The sequence below is a fragment of the Watersipora subatra genome, chromosome 3 (genome assembly GCF_963576615.1).
Source record: "Watersipora subatra chromosome 3, tzWatSuba1.1, whole genome shotgun sequence".
Lineage (NCBI taxonomy): Eukaryota > Metazoa > Bryozoa > Gymnolaemata > Cheilostomatida > Watersiporidae > Watersipora > Watersipora subatra.
This window is the reverse complement of record NC_088710.1, coordinates 48,396,177-48,415,787: the sequence shown is the minus strand read 5'-3', so window position 1 is coordinate 48,415,787 and position 19,611 is coordinate 48,396,177. Positions and strand designations below refer to the sequence as shown.

Here is a 19,611-nt window from a genome sequence, read left to right as displayed (position 1 = left end):
AAACAGTACTGTCTGTAGCACGAGTATATATATATATACTCATACTATATATATATGGTTTTGGTTATTGCACTCATTGTAGACATTATACAAGCAAGGGTCTTGTCTAAGGACCACCAGAAAAACGCAGTTGTTGGGGTTTGAACCGAGGACCTAATGATCACAGCTCCAATACCTTACCAACTGCACCATCTGTCCTATATATATGTATATTTATATCTATACCATATTGCATAAGAGTACATGTTTACAAACAAATAAAATAATAATAAAATTTTTAAAGAAACATGTACTATAATATAAAAAATAAAGACTACGTAGCTGTTGATCAATCACTACCAATTTGTTTCAAACAGACATAGATCTGCTCTCGCTAGGTGTAAACTTGAGAATTCGCTTTGAGTAGAATGTAAATTGCTATGTATCTTGTAAAACCACTTGAGTGTATCAAAGTTCTTACCTGATCAGAAAAGATCTGATTGACCAATTGCACACTAGTTACTGGGGTTGTAGTGGGATCATCAAGTTACTGATGCTGTTCTATGCTTAGCACGGTTGCAAAGAATTCAGTCAAGTACGCTCATAATGTAGTGACTGAGGGACCGAGGGTTCGCAAGCCTGTGCTCAGAATGTATGCTAAGAGATAACCTTACTCTGGCTCGTAAAGTCACCCCTTACGAAACTCATACTTGTAAAGCTATCATTGCTGCATGTACTAACCAACAATTTCCTGTACTAGCCACAGTTGTGTTATTGGAATGACTTGTAAGCTGTTTACCCTATGGGGTAGCTAGTCAAACACATGCCATCTAAAAAGAAAAGTTGGCATCACCTGATGCTGTGAAACTAGCAGATGTTATCAGATGCGTCTCAAACAGTTGAAGGTCGGCTTTGACTTACATAATGCAGCAAAATGGCAAATTTCAAATTTCCTTACTTCAGTGAAAAATGACAAGCAAATCCGCAACCCTATGAGATGCTGCAAATGTAGTATTGCGCGTTATATGTTGTTGGTAACATAGTGACGTGTATAAAATGCTGTGTGACCTAGAAACTGCGCGCCAAGGTTTCTATGCTTTACGTTGTAACGGAGTTTAAAACATCGTTCTCTTTTAAAATGTTCAATTTAGAAATAATCTCTTTTCTTTTGGGTTCTATTTTGGATGCTGTTCTACAAAATCATAACATTTCTTTCACAGGCTTTTTAAAATAAAAAAACAAGTTCTAACTGCCCTTTTGTGCGCTGGCAAAGTGGCAACAAATGCAAAGAGACCCGTGTGGATAATCCTTCCTGGCCTACATTGATACGAGTGAGCATGCTCACATTGCCTCGTCGCCCTCTTAATCCGCAGAGTCAACATATCCTCTCGGATCTAACAACACAATCGTGTCCGTGAGCTTGACGCTCAAGTGCTGCCCTTGATCAGCCGAGTCAGAGGTGCTTCCACACCACCTTCACTACATTCCTATTGCTTCCGCTCGCCAATAGCAAACAATGGAAAACAGTAAGTGCGGAGGGAGAGCTCACTGATATAGCTACTAAATTAATGAAATCCATCTCAAAGTAACCAAATTATGTCAAGGTGACCCTTACATAATTATTTGGTGAGCACAGCTCAAGTGGGTGATAGAGAGTGATGACAGTCACGTCATATTTGATCTTGGAAGATGGATACCATTTCTTCAATAAAACTCTTGTTTGTTAAATGCTTCGCAAAACTTTTCAACCGTTGTAATTGCTGTAAATATTTTGGGCATAACGGCCCCATACTTTGAAAAAACTAAAATGCTCAGTAGATCATCTCTCAAACAATATGTTCGACGCAAATAAAATCAGCTCTCGAACAATATGTTCGACGACCGTAATTATACTGTCTGTTTCTATAGCAAAAGAAGTTCTTTCATGAAGTGTATCAGAAATATCTCAAACTTTTATTGGCAATTTCAGTTTAATCCCAATTCACATGCTAGGAATAATTGATAGAGTTATCCTCAAGCACAATACTGTGATAAGTCCTGTCACTGCTCTATGAATATTTCAAGATTTTATCTGGTACTTAAAATTTTCACTTACTACCTGTACATCGGTAACAAACTGCATGTTCACAAAGACAAAGGATTCCATATTTTACGCTTAAACACGTGCGGATTACTCCGCCATTTTCTTTCACAGCTCGACGTTAAACTTTGTACACCAAATTATGCACGTCACTGGGTAAATTATTTTAAAATAATTTGAAAAAAGAAAAAAAATGAGTGTGGCAACATATGGGAAAATGATGCAAAACACAGCTCATAATTTTACACAGATGGGGAATTTCAACATAACATGTATGAGTAAAAGTGGCAGTGAGCAGCTATAATTTACTGTTTGTCTAGCCATTTCACTAATTTGATTGACTCAGGCTAGGGCCAGGGTCTTATCTCACCGCATCATATTTGTTAGCGCATTTGTAGATAGCACTGCTTGAGGTGAAATATACTTGAGTATGCAGAGATTATAGTGGATCAAAACTGGTCTACATCCAATTTCACCTTCGTAGTAAATACAAGCGCATCACGGACTACTTCGCGGGCAGACTATCATTTGTATAAAGATAAGGCCTCATGCTAAAATTATTTTGTTTGCAGTTAAGCAATTTAAGGGCTTAGAGAGATAAAGCACACATTGGCCGCGCTTTACTATTTTTACAAGAATGCCTCACAGAATGGATTGACTAAAGGTATTCAAGGCTATAGAAACAAAGATTATCTGCTTTTCAATCTAAAAAATTCTACTCTGCCATCACGTCATGAGCAAAACTTAATTAGTTCTTTAACGCTAATATTTAAAAACTTTTAATATAATATTAACCTAATTTTATGTTTTATCTTTGTCATGCAAAAACGTGTAAAAATATTCGCTGTGTTGTATTTACATTTTCTTATATAGGAAAAATTTGGACCAATCAGAAGGCTCAGAATCAGCCGTGTGAGGACCAATAGCATAAGATCATGGCACGCTTCTCACATCTTCTCAGTGCAATATGTAAGAAAGAGTAAAGACCAGTACACGCACGTGCAGGAAGGTTGTAGTGTGGGAGACACATGCCGTCAGGACTTGAGTCATGTGGGAGATATGTTTCCACGCTTGACACCTATTCTCTCTACATACTGCACAGTTAATATACTCGCTTCGCTGTACCTCCAGTTAACTTCTGCAACCAATGGACTACTCGGCAACAGTAAGTAACCATGTTTTGGTTGTTTTTAAAGAAGGCCATTTTTCGTACAACATCGTATCTGCAAACGACATCGGCAGGTTTGAGCAGGATATGCTGCAGTAACCACAGCAGAATACTTCATTTTGGTTGCTAAATGTACAAGCTGGTAAAGATAATTTGAGTTTGTATGTAACTTTGGACTGTCATATGTTATTTTCCGATGGCATGTGATATCGATTTGAAATTATACAAGCATTTAAAATAAACTTCTCCAAAGTTTATTGAGTAACGACTACAGAAAACACAAGGTATGCGACGCGCGTCTCATCGTGAGTCACGTTACAGCCAATTTGCCTGATATGACAGAGCCATAAATCAAGCTGCATAAATTGACTTAATGCAAATATAAGAAACATCTGATTATTTTTTGTTTCTTTGACATGAAAGCAGATTGGAATCTAAAACGAAGCCATTTTTCTAAGAACAAAAGATGTTTAAGGTCATAATACAATAGCTGACACATAGGTGCTCGGGTGTAATTATTCTCATTGCTATAAATGCACGGATATTCATTGAGATAAATTGGGGATGCTCAGATAATGCATTCGACTCGCGATTGCTTTATGGACGACTAATTAAACTCGTATCGCAATCTCACAACTAATGACACAGGCGTGTAGATATTTGACCAAAATAACAAAGCGCTCATCAACTGCACGAGGCTAGAAAGTCGCTAGAGAGATGTGATAGAAAATGATAATGTAGACAGGTGCTAAGTCTTTGACACTTGACCTTGACATGAAAATAGGTAAGGTTAGGATGAATTGAAATGAGTAACAGCGCTGACTCCTTATCGCGGCGGTTTGACTAATATCACCGGATCCTTCCATTCTCAGGACCATAACCGAGATGTGTATCATTAGTTACTGGTAATCTTGAATACTCTCTAAAGGAAAATCCTAGACACTCAGCAAATATAAGAATTGATATCTCTCGCAGTCTGTCATTTTGATAATGACTGTCTTATTGTTCAGGCTTTATCGTTTACTTCCAAATAGCTTTGTTTCCCACCTTCTCTTGCCATCTGTTTGTCTCTAGTTTCCACAACTTCATGTTATGCTTAGGCAGCTTAGCTACATCTTTGTATCTCAGTCTAAGTCTAGCCTGGTTCCTCCTTCCTTCGTACAGTTGTGAATATAATTGTTGTCTTGGCGACTGCTCATAACCCATCCGGTGCACAAGTCACAGCATCTTAGGCCTTTTTTTATTGAGATGTCCACCATGGATGGGAGGCCAGCCCACTTTTAGATTTCGGTGTTTTGACCTTGATCTTTAGATAAGTGTTTGTGAAACTATTTTCAAAATGGATAAAATGTATAGTTTTCTATTACTCAGTTCTATGGATATTTAGTTCTAGTGTGACTATATGGAATAATTGTTACCTAAATCCATGGTTTGCTGAAGCCTTTGTATAATGACTGCAAGAGGTGAGCTATTCTTCAGTATATACGAGTTGCTGACTATACAGATACATTGACACAAAAAGCAAAACAAATCTTATTGGCTGACCTAAACTTTTATTCAAAACTCAATTATCAACTATGCGGAAGAGCTCTGGTGTATTTTCAAGGCTTCTTGACATGTATTCAAATTATTAAAACCATATATACGTGACTTCTATGTCATGCATTCAGATGATTATAACCATATACATGTATATGTGACCTCTATGTCATGTATTCAGATAATTAAAATCATATATACATGACTTCTATGTCATGTATTCAGATGATTATAACCATATATACGTGACCTCTACATCATGTATTCTGAGGTTTATAACCATATATACATGACCTTTACGTCATGTAGTCAGAGGTTTATGACTATACATATCTTATGTATTCAGATATTTATGACTATATATTACCTGCGCGAACTGTGTAAACTGCAATTTTACAAGCTAAATCGTTGCATGTATGGTTATACTCTGCTATTTTTAGCACATTTAACACTTAATGCACTACTAACTGCACATTGATACTGTATTCATAGAAGCACTTGCATACTCTATGCATAACACTAAGACGATACTCTATGCTTCATTTCATGCGTATATTTATGACCAAATATTAGTATACCATAATTATGAATAAATTTGTAAGATGACAATTAGTAAGCAGATGTTTTTACATGGATTCATTCACAAAGTTTCTGATGCAGGTACTTTTGTGACATGTGAAGAGGAAGAAGGAGAACCGCTGAACATAGACTTGATTGCTGATAATCCTTGTATCAAGTGCTACTGTCGGGTATGTAAAGAAAATAAAAACTATTTAACACACATACACCGTAATTAAATAAATTTCCCCTTACTTATAAAACAGAATGCTATATTACTGGAAAGTGATGTGAAAGTCTGTGTTCAGCAAAAAGTTGCCAAATTGTGGTAATTCGTTTTTTAATCTAATGGACACAATAAGTTTTTGCGAAACAACAGATATTGGAGTCGTACTACTTTGAAGGGAGATAAGTAACTAGTCATATAATAGACTATTCTAACAGCAATAAGTAACTAGTCATATAATAGACTATTCTAACAGAGATAAGTAACTAGTCATATAATAGACTATTCTAACAGGAATAAGTAACTAGTCATATAATAGACTATTCTAATAGAGATAAGTAACTAGTCATATAATAGACTATTCTAACAGGAATAAGTAACTAGTCATATAATAGACTATTCTAATAGAGATAAGTAACTAGTCATATAATAGACTATTCTAACAGAGATAAGTAACTAGTCATATAATAGACTATTCTAACAGAGATAAGTAACTAGTCATATAATAGACTATTCTAACAGAGATAAGTAACTAGTCATATAATAGACTATTCTAACAGAGATAAGTAACTAGTCATATATTAGACTATTCTAACAGAGATTAGTAACTAGTCATATAATAGACTATTCTAACAGAGATAAGTAACTAGTCATATAATAGAATATTCTACCAGGGATAAGTAACTAGTCATATAATAGACTATTCTACCAGGGATAAGTAACTAGTCATATAATAGTCTATTCTAACAGAGATAAGTAACTAGTCATATAATAGACTATTCTAACAAAGATAAGTAACTAGTCATATAATAGACTATTCTAACAGAGATTAGTAACTAGTCATATAATAGAATATTCTAACAGAGATAAGTAACTAGTCATATAATAGACTATTCTAACAGGGATAAGTAACTAGTCATATAATAGACTATTTTAACAGGGATAAGTAACTAGTCATATAATAGACTATTCCAACAGATAAAGCTGAAACCAACAATAAACCGAAAATTCCATCGAACATTGTTAAGAAATGTTTGCATCTTTCCGCCAAACAATAGGATAAAAAATATATGCATAGCGATTTGTCAGAAAGTAGACGAATTGGGTGTGAGTATACGAGATGACAAAGGCATGCTTAAGCTAGCAAACACTAGCGTGCATGTATGAGCACTCATCCCCGACCGCAATAACATTTGTATTGAGAGACCTCCTACGAATTTGTTGAATTATTAAGAAACCAGTGCGTAATGTCAAGCTCTTGGACCTTAATAACATCTGCTTTTTTGTGACACTAATTGATCTTCTATAAGTCAAGTCGCAAGTTTATCTTAGATGCTAGGAGATTGTTAAATGCTACAAGGCTGTTCCTAACAGCGTGATTGTCTCTAACTTTTAAACGATATATATTGGTATATCATAATATACACAGTAAGCGTTATTAATTGTTGGGAGAGGAAAAGAGAGTGAGAGAGAGAAAAAAGAGAGAGAAAATATAATAGAGCAAAACAGGAAAAATGTGAGGGGAAAGCTACAAAAAAGTGATTTATCACGCTAGTGATTTTGCTGTACACTCTATGAACAGCTAAACAAACAAACGTCTTATAATACAACGGGACGTTTGTGTCATATGGTGTTGCAGCGCTTGCTTACTGCAGGACTAGGTTAGTTTCATCCCCGTTTTATCTGGGTGCCTTTCAAGAATCTGAAAGTCAGCCCTGGTTCATAAAATCAATTTATATTTCTAAACATTCCGTTTTATACTTTCCACATTTGTCTGATAAATCACACTTTCGTTTACAAACCCTGAAGTCTGGTGACCACAACAATGCATTTTCATATGTAGTTAGATGCAAAATGTTGTATAACCTAAAACATTGCATCACACTATTTTTACTTTGTTCTAACTGCACTCAAGTAGTTATTATCTCCCTTGTTCTTTTTTGTAATAAGTAAATAAGCAAGATTTCGTTTAGAAAAATGTTAAAATAATGTATGTGAAGGTTTAAACAAAATTTTCTACCAAAATTCTTTTTTTACAATTTTTGACGTTGTTTAAACATGCATAATTTACCAAAAACAGCACCTCTCACTACCTTTCAAATGGGAACTTTAGTGTTTTAGATCTAAACTGAAATATCACAAAGTCATCTGCTACATTCCAAACAGTCACACAAAATAGAAGTATCGTCAACAAAGGCTGTACTATTGTTTGTCATATCGGAACATGATTATGTCTGTTTTAGCAAACTTAAGTTTTTGCAATAAGAAACTGCACTTGTCGCGCATCATTGTATAATTAAACGCGACACTCTTCTATCGTGTGCAATCAATTTATACTGTTAACCAGTATGTATAGTTTAAATTATCTTTTTTGTTAGAACTGAATCTTTGACACAACTTAACACCATAAATACATGTCAACCTCTTCTGACTATTACCATTGCTTTAACCGTAGTATATGTATTTATTTTAACTATGGTGAAGGAAAAGAAACATTGTGTATATGTGTGATGCACAATGTAATATACACTACAGTATTGCATTGCGCTGCCACGCTAACTTCTGCGATTTTCCATGAGCTACGCTAAAAATTCCTACACACTGGCTTTTTTATATTTGCACAAAAAGCTAGAGATGTCAACTATTGTTGTTTATATTTACTTGCTGTTTCCAAGTTTTAGAGGAATATAAAGAGGATGTCATGAGTTGATCACTGTATTAAATGTAGCATTGTACGTGTATGTGCTATGTTGACAGTATATATACTTTATTTTATATATTCTCATTATAGCTGTATACTACATATATATGTAATATATATACTATATGTATTATATACATTAATAGCTATATACAATATATATATATATGCTATTAATACAATATATATTTGTACTTTATATTATACATGTATATACTAGTCGCTGTCTACAATATATATGTACCATATATTATGTGTACTAATAGCTAACTACAATATAAAACACTATATTTATATACTAATAAAAGCTGTGGACAATATGTATATAATATAATACATGTCAGCTATTTTAGATCTTTTGAGATGTTTCTCTTCACGTCAATTCTCATTGTACTTTGGAGAATAATAACATGTAATAGAAATACTATGACGAATGTATACCATTAAAAATTTTATTTTATGTTGTTATCGTGTTATATTGAGATTCACAAAAAAAGAAGGTCATTATGAAATATCCTATTGGCCTTCTGTAAGGTATGGAGGTGGCAGATAGTTAGTTCAAGGAAGGAGATTCATAATCATGTTTTTCTAAGGAACCACACGGTTTCTCAATGAAAACAATCCACTAACAAAATGTTTTGTTGCAACACACTAGAAAGGAAACGGTGACTAGATCGGCTTCTTCTTTTACCTCAAAGCTAATCTGACTTCAGCATCTAGTCAGGAGTTACAACCCCTTGCTTTAGTTTGTTGACATAACTGTACACTATACTCTTTGCATATAGAGTGGCATAACTGACTGTGTCCTGCAAGAGGACTGTCCTAGTTCATACGGCTGCCACAATATCCTGAAAAAGCCTCCCGCTGACTCTTGTTGTAAGGAGGTTTGTTTAGGTGAGTGCCGATTACCTTTGCACACTCCACAAGTACTGAGAATTTTTAACATCATTCCTAATTATTCCCGTACAATTTTTCTTGTAAAGTGAAAAATTCAATGTAGTTACCAATTTGATGTTTACCGCGTCACATTTAACTGCAAAATTCATGATAATCGTTGCTGACCTTCAGCAAGACTACATGTGGAGGTGAACTGAATTATCATGCACGCACGATCAAACATATTTAATGTCAAGAATCTCAGTAGTTGTGTGAAGAGTAGTACAAGTACCGTATCACAATAAATGTAATTTTTATACGTATTTGATGTGGTCATTTGACTTGTTGGACTCGGATTTTTGCCAACTTTTATACTTTTTATTCATGGAATGCGGTGGTTTACTATATTGCATAGACTACATCTAAATACCACGAGACTCGTGTCTGAATATTTGTTTTTCAACCAACTAGTTAATAGACAAGCTGGATTAAAAATTCCTACTATATGAAGATTTGTTTACTAGAATCGCTTAGACTGTAGAACCTAGTTTATTTTGCAACGATCAATAGTATAAGTTATGTAATAACTTGAATAGGCTCAAGACTTCTAAATTACCTACATTGTTTAGCAAATCAACATGCACTCTAATTTAATCTTGCTATTAGCAGTACTAGTTATTCAGTAGCTAAGGTTTTTATAGATAGATACATATTAATTTTATTTACACCGGTCAATGCCATTTAAAACAAAGTAGACCATGAGACAAAAACTAATAAAGTAAATTATGTGTATTGAAAAAAAAAGGTTTTCTGCATAACGCTGTTCTATAATATAAATTGAAAAGATGTTGGTGTCTTGTATAATGCTTATTGGCTACAGAGTGGTAGTTGTCTTCTTTTTGTTGCTGCAGGCTGTACTTATAAAAACATGACGATAAAAAGTGGAGATATGGTTAAAGACAGTACTGACCCATGTATTGCTTTGGAATGTCAGGTAACAGCACTCTCTGTCATTATTGTGATGTTAGTATTACTCATATATTATTTTTAGCTGGTGGCAGAGAGCAAGAAATCTAAAATAGCCTGCCACTCTTTTTGTTCTGTTGGTAAATTTAAATAATTTATTTACTCTAATAGTTCATTATGAACTTTGCAACATTAAATAATTAGTGGAACACAGCTATCCCATCTTTAGCTGAGAACACACAGTGCTAAGACTTGAGCTTGTTACATCAAATATCCCTATTATTATACTACTTATAACTTTTAGCAAGGTCAACTGTAAGTAACTGCTGATAGATTATGAGCGGCAAACAGATAATATGGTATGATAATTTTCTCAGCATCTGCATGTGCCCACTCATGAAAATTCATAAACATATTCATGCATGTATGTCATGTAAGCAAATTATTCTAATGGTTAAATGGGAGTTGTCTCATCACATATTTATAATTAAAGAATGAATTTATAAGTAGTTCGACTCCAATATTTAAAGCTTCTATTAGAATAGTAAACACTACCTGCTTGCTCATAGCTTGCTAGTTTTCGCATTAAACTAACTTTTACAGGGTGGTGTCTTGACACATTCCACGATAATGTGCACCACTACATGTAAGGAACCAGTTTACATTCCAGGACAATGTTGCCCGGTTTGCAAAGGTTGGTGAACCCAGTTAGATTAGGAAAATTTATTCATCCTTTCCAGACTTGATGTCTATGCAGAATGTTGATTTCTTTTGACTACTTATTTTAAATTGGCTATGTTACAGGATAGGATTACTCCAAATCATGTCGGTATGAGACGTGGTCAAACCTACACGTAACACTGCTTGTGTATGGCTATGTGAAGTGTATCTGCATTCTTCAAAACCAACAGTCATTAACAGAAATATTTTGGAACACTCTCCATGTTTTTCATAAAATGATAAAAAATAGCTTGGTGATAGATTTTTAGGTGGCTTGACAGGGGAGATAATCAACAACAAAACTCATAATTATGTTATTAGGTTGCGCTTATAAAGGCAAGACCTATGCGGATGGAATTCTCTTCACTGACAACAAAGACCCATGCATCTTCTGTAAATGTTCAGGCGGGAATATACAATGCTCTAAGAAGGCATGCGCACAGCTCAACTGTCCCAAACAGTATCTAATAGCCCCAGAGAACAGCAGGTGCTGCCCGACGTGCTCTGGTAGGAAATACAACAGTTTCATGGTAACACGCCTGGCATGTCAGACATGTGCACTTGTGAGAAATATTAAGTTATGATTGGCCTATGGATACCAAAAGGGTCAGGGCTAAATTTCTCTTTTAGCCGTTTTCCAGTTTGTTGGCACCACCCAATGCTAATATCTTATTGAAAACAGCATTAGTTCAAAGGAAATGATATAATATAACTTTGACTCCATAACAAAATGTTGCGTCTGTTTATATTGCACTTCTATATTAATACTTCAATTTATTTTGCCTGTCAGTCTGCGTAGACGCTATGCTTTACCTCATCTGTTGGTCAATTTCATCCAAACCTCACACGCATATGCTCCGTGCCCTCTACCAACTCACTAAAAAGAATTTTCAAAACTTTGTTTGGCTCCTGAGAACCAGCCTGGTAAAAAATGAAAACAAGTCCAGGCATCACCAGGCTTACCGCTAGTCATATACTTGTATGTTGAGGTGACCATAAGTACAGATGTGAATGTATCTGTATGTTTGTGTGTATGTGTGTAATTCGGTTTGTTCAGCTATAGCTAGTAAAATATTGAAATGAAGATTTCATATCGCAGAAGATTTGATCTCAGAACCTCCCTCTTCCCAAAGGATATGCTAAACCATTGAGCTACGCAAGATTGATGGATTAACGGGGCGATATGAGTCGATATCTGGGTGAAAATATGCATAGCGCAATGCGTTATGCAAAACATAAAAGTTTGTTCTCACGGCTCTTATTAGTAAGTTACTAGCTTACTCAAATTAGCCATTGGCAATGTGCCAGGCTAATGACAACTGGCAGGCAACTACATAACCCGTCACTGTTTGTAAGCTGATTTTTAACACCTGCGCAATGCTGGGCATTCCGCTAGTTTGTGTATATCTATAAAATTGAACATGCATGATAATTTTTAAGGCAAGAGAGACCTACTGTATATAAAAGACACATGCCTTTATCATCCAAATAACAAGCTCTACTTAGATGGAGAGATTATACCAACTGATGGATGTGAAAAATGCAGATGCGAGGTAGGCCCTGTCAGATTTTCCACTGTACTCAACTTCGCTGCTGCAGGCTTTTGCTTTAAAGTGTTATAGAAGGGAATTATCAATCTTTACATTACATTAAAAAAGATGATAAAAATCAATTCGATAAAGTAATCACTTCAGCAGAAGTTTTATTTGATAAAGATTTCATTTTCTAACATCATTCTTTTGTTAGAGAGGTACTGTCATATGCCTCAAACGAACTTGTCCTCGTCTAAAGTGCACCTTTAACAAATGGCTGCCGCCAGCTGCCGGAGAATGCTGCCCACGATGTCCACCACCCAAACGAAAATGTAAAGTCGATGGTAAAAAAAGAAAAGTAAGTTTATATTTCATCTTGAACAGAGTTGAACCGTGGAAAAACAGTTGAAAATAAATATCATGATATTATAAAAAAAATTAGACTTTGGATGCTAGTGATCATACAAGTCTTCTAGGTCTATCTGACTGGATCATCAATGTAAACTTTAAGATCTGTAACAACTGCACTGATTGCTAAAGTGCGGTTCATCAAATCGGCTGCGACACTCTGGCGGTAATCTCGAGCAGCAAAACACTTGCGGTGCTAGGCTCGGTGGCTTATGTTGGCATAAAAGTGCATCGCTGATTATTGCATAAAAATGGCCACTCGCGCTATGCCGTTTCGAAAGTGCTGACCTTTACCTGTACAGTGCATGTCAGGAATATTTTGCGTGCAGCACCTTTCGAAAGTTGAACACTGCTGAGCTCGTGCATTGACTGTAGGCAACTACCAGCAGTACTCGGTGCATAGTTTCCATTTCACTGCCGATAGCCCTGCAATCCTGCCATCGGTGATTGTGGCGTATACGGAAACCAGGTTTAAGAGTGTCGCCCAAAAATTTTTCACCCTAGTAGCATAGACGAGCCAGTTACTACATGCGTAACAGACAAAATTGAGTTAATATCCTGAGAAGTAAAATGCACTATTAATTAGAACACTTAGCTGCTAAATGTAATGGGAAAATCCACTAAATTCTTCACAACATTCATGGCCTTTGTGTTTAGAAATATGCAGGGTTGTGAGGCAACTGTACTGTGTAGTAATGCAGTACGCAGTAATTTTGCAGTGTATTATAAATTTCTAAGGCAGTAGAAACTTACTGCTACTGCAACTGCGCTTCTACTGCAAATTGCCTGTTGTGATCTACTGCGCATTTACCTCTATGACTTCTTAACCGGAACCCGGCAATTCATACATATCGCGAATGCGCATTCTTCAAAACTTGACACTGAATGTGTACTGCAACTGCGCATTGGTATAAAGTTGATACTGTGGATCAACTGACACTGCTGGCTTTCTAAGTATCTGTATCGCATTGATCAACAGTGTCAGATGTTATGTTCAACAAGCTCATGCCTTTGCACTTTGACATCCATATTATTTCGGAATAGGAAGTCAGGTATTATTGCAATTTTGATTTACGAAATTGGCGTCTTTCTTTTGTATTTTTATTAACCTTAAATATACAGATTGCTGATTGTGTTCAATTTGTTTGCCTCCTCATACTATAGTTTGAGTAGCATTCATACCTTGCAATTTTGTTTTGGCTGCAACCAAGTTCACTCAACTTGATTCTGTGACGGATTTTCTCGAAACTGAGCAGTGCATGTATGGAGAGTGTAATGAAAAAGTTTCCACTACATTCAGCACCGTGAAAGGCGCATGAGCCACACTCCCTCTGCATCTGCGCAGCACACTGTGCAATAGGCACTAGTAAACAACTACTTCCACTGTACCAACACTGCCTACTGCGTATTAAAAAATAGCTGGACTGCTTGTACACTGCGTACTGTGCAGTAGTATGTAATGCAATTACACTGAATAGCTGTGGCATGCCAGCTACTGCACTGCTAATGTAACTACATACATGTAGATATCCAGGCAAAATTTTACTGTAATGCATTTTACATCTCGGCATCAGTGTGTACGTATCAATGCGCAGTTATGATTTTTTCGTAATGATCACAACCCTGAAAATAACTTTACTATGCATTGCAGCATGGAGTAACATGGTTTGAAAACCAGTGCACTCAGTGCAACTGTGAAGATGGTGTGAGTCACTGTTGGCAGGAAGATTGCTCTGCCGTAGTATCTGGATGCCCAGTGCGTGTACGTATTAGACTTTGCACGTTGCATCCTTGTTATGAACTGTCACAATATTTATTATATAAAAAGATGGTTGTGTCATTTTATCTTTAGCCTTTCTAATGCGCAGCACTACTGCGAGTTCATTCACAGTTAGTTTCAGAATACAGCTTGACTTGTTAGAAACTTAAAAAACCATTTGGTAATCAATCCTTGTTCACGTGCCAAGGGATACACTGTTTCAATAAAATGATTGTAAGAGAGAACTTTTGTACAGCAAGTTTAATAAATTGAAGTTTACTTTAGTATTTACTGTACCGTAAAACCTTAAATTGAACACCAGCCTCTATTTGAATGCCACCTTTATTTGACCGCCACTATAGAGGAAAGGTTGAAAAATAGAGTGCCATGACGTTCAATTAAAGGTTTTACGGTATGTACGTTGTTGGTAGTACTCAGATAGTAACCAAACTTTTTTTGACTAAGTTAATAATGGAGTTGACAGAGTTATAAGAATACGACTGCTCTTACAGAATAGAGCTCACCATGCACAGCTTTTGAATGCATTTCTTTTAAGCACACAATGTGTAATCCTGAAAGTTAATATTCAATTTGTGATGATGTAAATTTCCTACTGCTGGAACTCACTATAAATACAATATATTAGGCCTTTTATTACTTTTTCTATGACAATGTACAATGAGCATGAGAGATTGCATGCTCTAGCTTTTGTACTTCTAATTCTAGCCTGAGAGCATGAAAACTAGAGAAATATCTCAATAAATGAAATATTCTTATATACATTTATAGACACACGAGCTACAATATATCTCTGGATCATGCTGCCCCCAGTGCATAGAAAGTAAGTATATATGAAACTTCTGCAAATAACATAAAATAATTAGTGTGCAGCTATCAACTACAGTCAAACCTCTATATAAGATGCTTGGCTGTAACTGTACTATTGGTAGAAAATAAGTATACGTGTAAATGAAACAGCAACAGATCACATAATCAGTCGTGGTTATCGACTACAGTCAAAGCCTCTATAAAAAGATGCTTGACTGTAACTGTACTAGTGGTGCTGTACAGATATGTTAGAATTGTATGGATGAAAGAGACTAATAGATAATTAACATGCTTGTTGTTTTTAGTTTCTGCCACATGTTTTGTCTTTGGGGACCCCCACTACAGAACATTTGATGGCATTTTGTACACATTTCAAGGCAGCTGTCAGTACACATTAGCGCAACAATGTAGTAGCTCCAAGCGTACATTCAGCATTCAAGTGAAAAATGCTGTGTGGCACGACAAGACACAATATGCCTACACACACTCCGTGTATGTAAAGACCAAGTACCTGTCGGTAAGTGGCACTGAGGGTTCCATTACCAAACTATATTCTTGTTTTAGGACAGATAAATATATTACATGTATACAATTGTACTTTGAATATTCAAGTTGTTTTTTAAAAGATGAACTTCCACAACCTTTTAGTAAATTTTATCAAAAAGTATCCGTATTTTTCTATCATTTGTGATTGTTTTTGATGTTTGGGGTGATCTGACTGCCAAGATGCTTTAAGATTAAAATCAACACAACTTCATCGTGATTAAAGCGCTTAGAAGAAAAATACATGTGAGATGACATCACTAGTCAATATCGTTGCGATAGTTGATATCCACTATTGTGTTTAAGTTGCAGCGTTACGCATCTCTACCCTGTTGGTCTCTTTGCTACTATAAACCTCATTATTGCACTTTCTATTGATCTGAGCGTTGAATCGTGATCAAGTTTTATCGATTTTACTCTTGAAACATTCTGACAATCATACCACCTCAAACACCAAAAACAATGGCTAATAATAGGAAAACACCGATACTTTCTGGTTAGAGATTTGGCATAATGGTGACACAAGCTATCCTAAATATGGCGTTTTTTAAAGTATTTCTGGGTCCAACTGATTACAACTGCAGTTGAATTAACGTGATAACTTGATGTTTAGATGCTTCTTGTGTAAGACTATAGCAGCGCTTCCCTATTCATTTTCATCGCCAAACCCCCTGACGAGGGCAATTTCACACCTCATTGGTTTAAACAAAGCAAAAAAGTCTCAATCTGAAAAATGACATTTGGAATACATGTATATAAAAACATTACGTTGTTGGAAGGCCATTCCACAAAGGGTCTAACACTCTCACACAGCAGCAACATATAAAAACAAATCAATGTATGATATTTGACATTTTTACTGCCTCTTCCCTGCTATTATCTGATTGAAGTGTGGTTCCTTGTGCGTAAGTGAAACACACAGACCATTTTCAGAATTGATGGTGTTATGATATTTATTTTTGGTGTATAGAAGAGATGAAAATCCAGATTTACTTAGGCAAGTTGTTGCAAACAGTACAAGACTTTTCAATGGACTTTTCGAGAGAGTTGGATAACCGGTCTTTACGATTGACTTTTGCACCCCAACAAACAACATTCGCACCGATTAAGGGTGCATGCACCCCTAATTGGAAAGTCTTGCACTATTGTATGAATAAAGGTTTGACGTATGAACCAACGTCAATATAATTTGACAGGTGAAACTGGAGCAGCAGTTGGACGTGCAGGTAAACAACCACCATGTGAAGCTACCATTCATAAAACTGGGTCATATCTCAATTTTAAAAAGAGGACACATGGTGGTGGTTTCTACACACCTTGGTGTAACAGTAGTGTGGGATGGACACAGTTATGTAGAGGTATGTACCAATAGAAAATCCAGAAGACTCTTCAGAAAAAAAATGCAATAACAATCTTTTACTAGATGACAAATTGTGAGACTATAACCATATCAACTATTGTTTCATCACGGTTTGAATTATCGTAAAACTTAGTTTCCAGCGTGCATACATACATTATCTATAAGTTTACCGACTTAGGTTACCAGCTGATCTATAGGTTAATATAGAATTTACTGGCTTCATCTATAAGACATTAGTAGCAGTTATCCATTTTATAGCTTTATGAGACAATTAATTGTGTAGCAATAACAAAATATAACATTATACTAAAAACTAATACCTACTGTCAATAACAACTGGCTATTTATAAATCTCAAAGTTTGCCGTCTGTCGTTCGGTCTATCCAGCTATAGCGATTTGTATCTAGCAATGACAAATCCGTATCGTAGATTTGATTTTAATTTTTAAACATATCTTTAATTCTTACTATGTTAGCTACAAGGTTTTGATAAACGCAGCTGAAAAAACTATTTCCTGAATAAATACATTTCGACTACCAAATGAATGTTTGTTCAAATTTTGCTTTGTTTATTTACAGGTATCCGTTCCTCAGAGATACAAAAACAAAATGTGCGGGTTATGTGGAAACTATAATGGAATCTCAGAAGACGATTTTATTGGTCGCTCTAAAACTAACTATTCAACAGCTGTGGCGTTCGCCAATAGCTGGCAAAGAGATCAGTCAACATGTGATATCGGACATATTTCAAACGAAATTCCTCCTTTGAGCTGCTCAGGAGTCGATTATGCAACTTTAAATTGGATAGGAGATAGGTGTGCAACCTTGAATTTATATATTGCCTCGCAGTGTAGAACCATGGAAGACCTTACAGCCTATCACACTCACTGCATTGATAAACTGTGCAACTGTGATGATCACAGGCTATGTTACTGTCGCTCAGCCAAAAGCTTACTTAAGGTTTGCCCTCCTATATCAAGGAATTTAGACTTCGGCCATGACCTACAGTCCATATGCAGTGTGTGATTGTAAATGCGGTAAACTATAGTCCTGCTGTAAACTAATGCATTTGAAGTAACCAATGCATTTCTGGTGCAAACTTTTTACATATTTTTTGTTGTAAAAATGGTTTTAGAAGATAGAGCAAACACAAATATCATTGAAACTACGTAAATGTATATATTTGTATAATTATTGTATTATCTTTATATATATTGTATGTAGGTAACAATAAGGTTATTTATTGTTTTATAAAAACAAATCTGTTATTTGATTATAATATATTTATTTAAACTAGCAAAAACAGTTATTTTGATGAAATCAATAAAACTATATAGAACTTTTGCTCACCCATCCCAACATTAAAGAAATGTGGTAATATTCTTGTATGTATATTTATGTAATACAGATGTATACATTTATGTATGCATGTGTGTCTACATCTATGTATTTCATTTGTCTATAGATATATACACATTTAGAGATGCCAAAAATTTCCAAATTCATACTGAAGACAAATTGCTAATAAATTGCTTAGTAATCAACTGTAATTCTTCTTTATTACTTTATACATCAAATAATTAGAGTAGGTGTAACATCCTAGATCGTAGGCATAGTCTCTCAGCTTGTAGGTAAAATCTTTTGTAAGCAAGATCACTAGTATGTGTAACCTCTCATAGGCACTCTGTCTTGTAGGGATAATCTCTGGGTAGGTTACCTACCGTTCCTACAGTTTGCAGTAGTAGGAGAGATAGAAATTGAACTTATGATGTTAAGTAAAGTGTCTTCATCTATAAATATAAACTATTTTGAACTTCATGCCAAACTACGCTAACATATGATCAAAACGATTGTTGGAGGTTATTCTGGTTTATGCTTATTCTCGTTTGCCTAAACAATTTGTGATCATTTCATTAACGATCATTTCATTAACGATCATTTCATTAAATGACAAATAGTAATTATGTCACTACAAATTGCATCAGGCTGCCGTAATCTCTGTGACAATGCTGAACAGACCTGCCAACCCAAGAGTGAGGCAATGCGTGAGGTTTGGTTTTGGGGCAATTAATGTATCAATGATACTATATGTAAAATTGTGGAAATTGGGGCAAAAATCTCACGCATTTCTCACATATTTTCATTTTTTCTTTGGGGTCATTGCGTGAGTCTCACGCCCAATGCGTGAGAGCTGGCAGGTATGATGCTGAATAATCACACTGCATCTAAGTGAGACACTCTGCATACTTTTAGTGCTCCAAAATTAGCAAAAAATTTAAAGCAAATCAAAGATTCAATATAGTGCATGCTTATTACTTCTATGCGATCTTGATCACTTTTCTTTTCAGTCTTAGAACTAGAAACAAAAA

The 19,611-nt window shown here is 35.4% G+C and overlaps 1 protein-coding gene across 1 annotated transcript; it reads left to right on the top strand.

Annotated features, from left to right (window-relative positions):
• Positions 1-5,368: 5,368 nt before the first annotated feature.
• On the top strand, positions 5,369-18,268 carry LOC137390670 (BMP-binding endothelial regulator protein-like). The gene is made up of 11 exons (XM_068076995.1): positions 5,369-5,515; positions 9,037-9,145; positions 10,039-10,121; positions 10,697-10,787; positions 11,135-11,343; positions 12,560-12,703; positions 14,405-14,515; positions 15,302-15,353; positions 15,646-15,857; positions 17,080-17,241; positions 17,822-18,268. Exons 1-11 carry the CDS (start codon positions 5,369-5,371, stop codon positions 18,266-18,268), a joined length of 1,767 nt encoding a protein of 588 aa, XP_067933096.1.
• The last annotated feature ends 1,343 nt before the right edge of the window (positions 18,269-19,611 follow it).

Coding starts and splice junctions, on each gene's coding strand:
- LOC137390670 (XM_068076995.1), top strand. CDS start 5,369: ATGACAATTAGTAAGCAGATGTTTTTACATGGATTCATTCACAAAGTT. Junction 10,788..11,134: donor ATGTTGCCCGGTTTGCAAAG/GTTGGTGAACCC, acceptor TTATGTTATTAG/GTTGCGCTTATAAAGGCAAG. Junction 11,344..12,559: donor GGAAATACAACAGTTTCATG/GTAACACGCCTG, acceptor TTCTTTTGTTAG/AGAGGTACTGTCATATGCCT.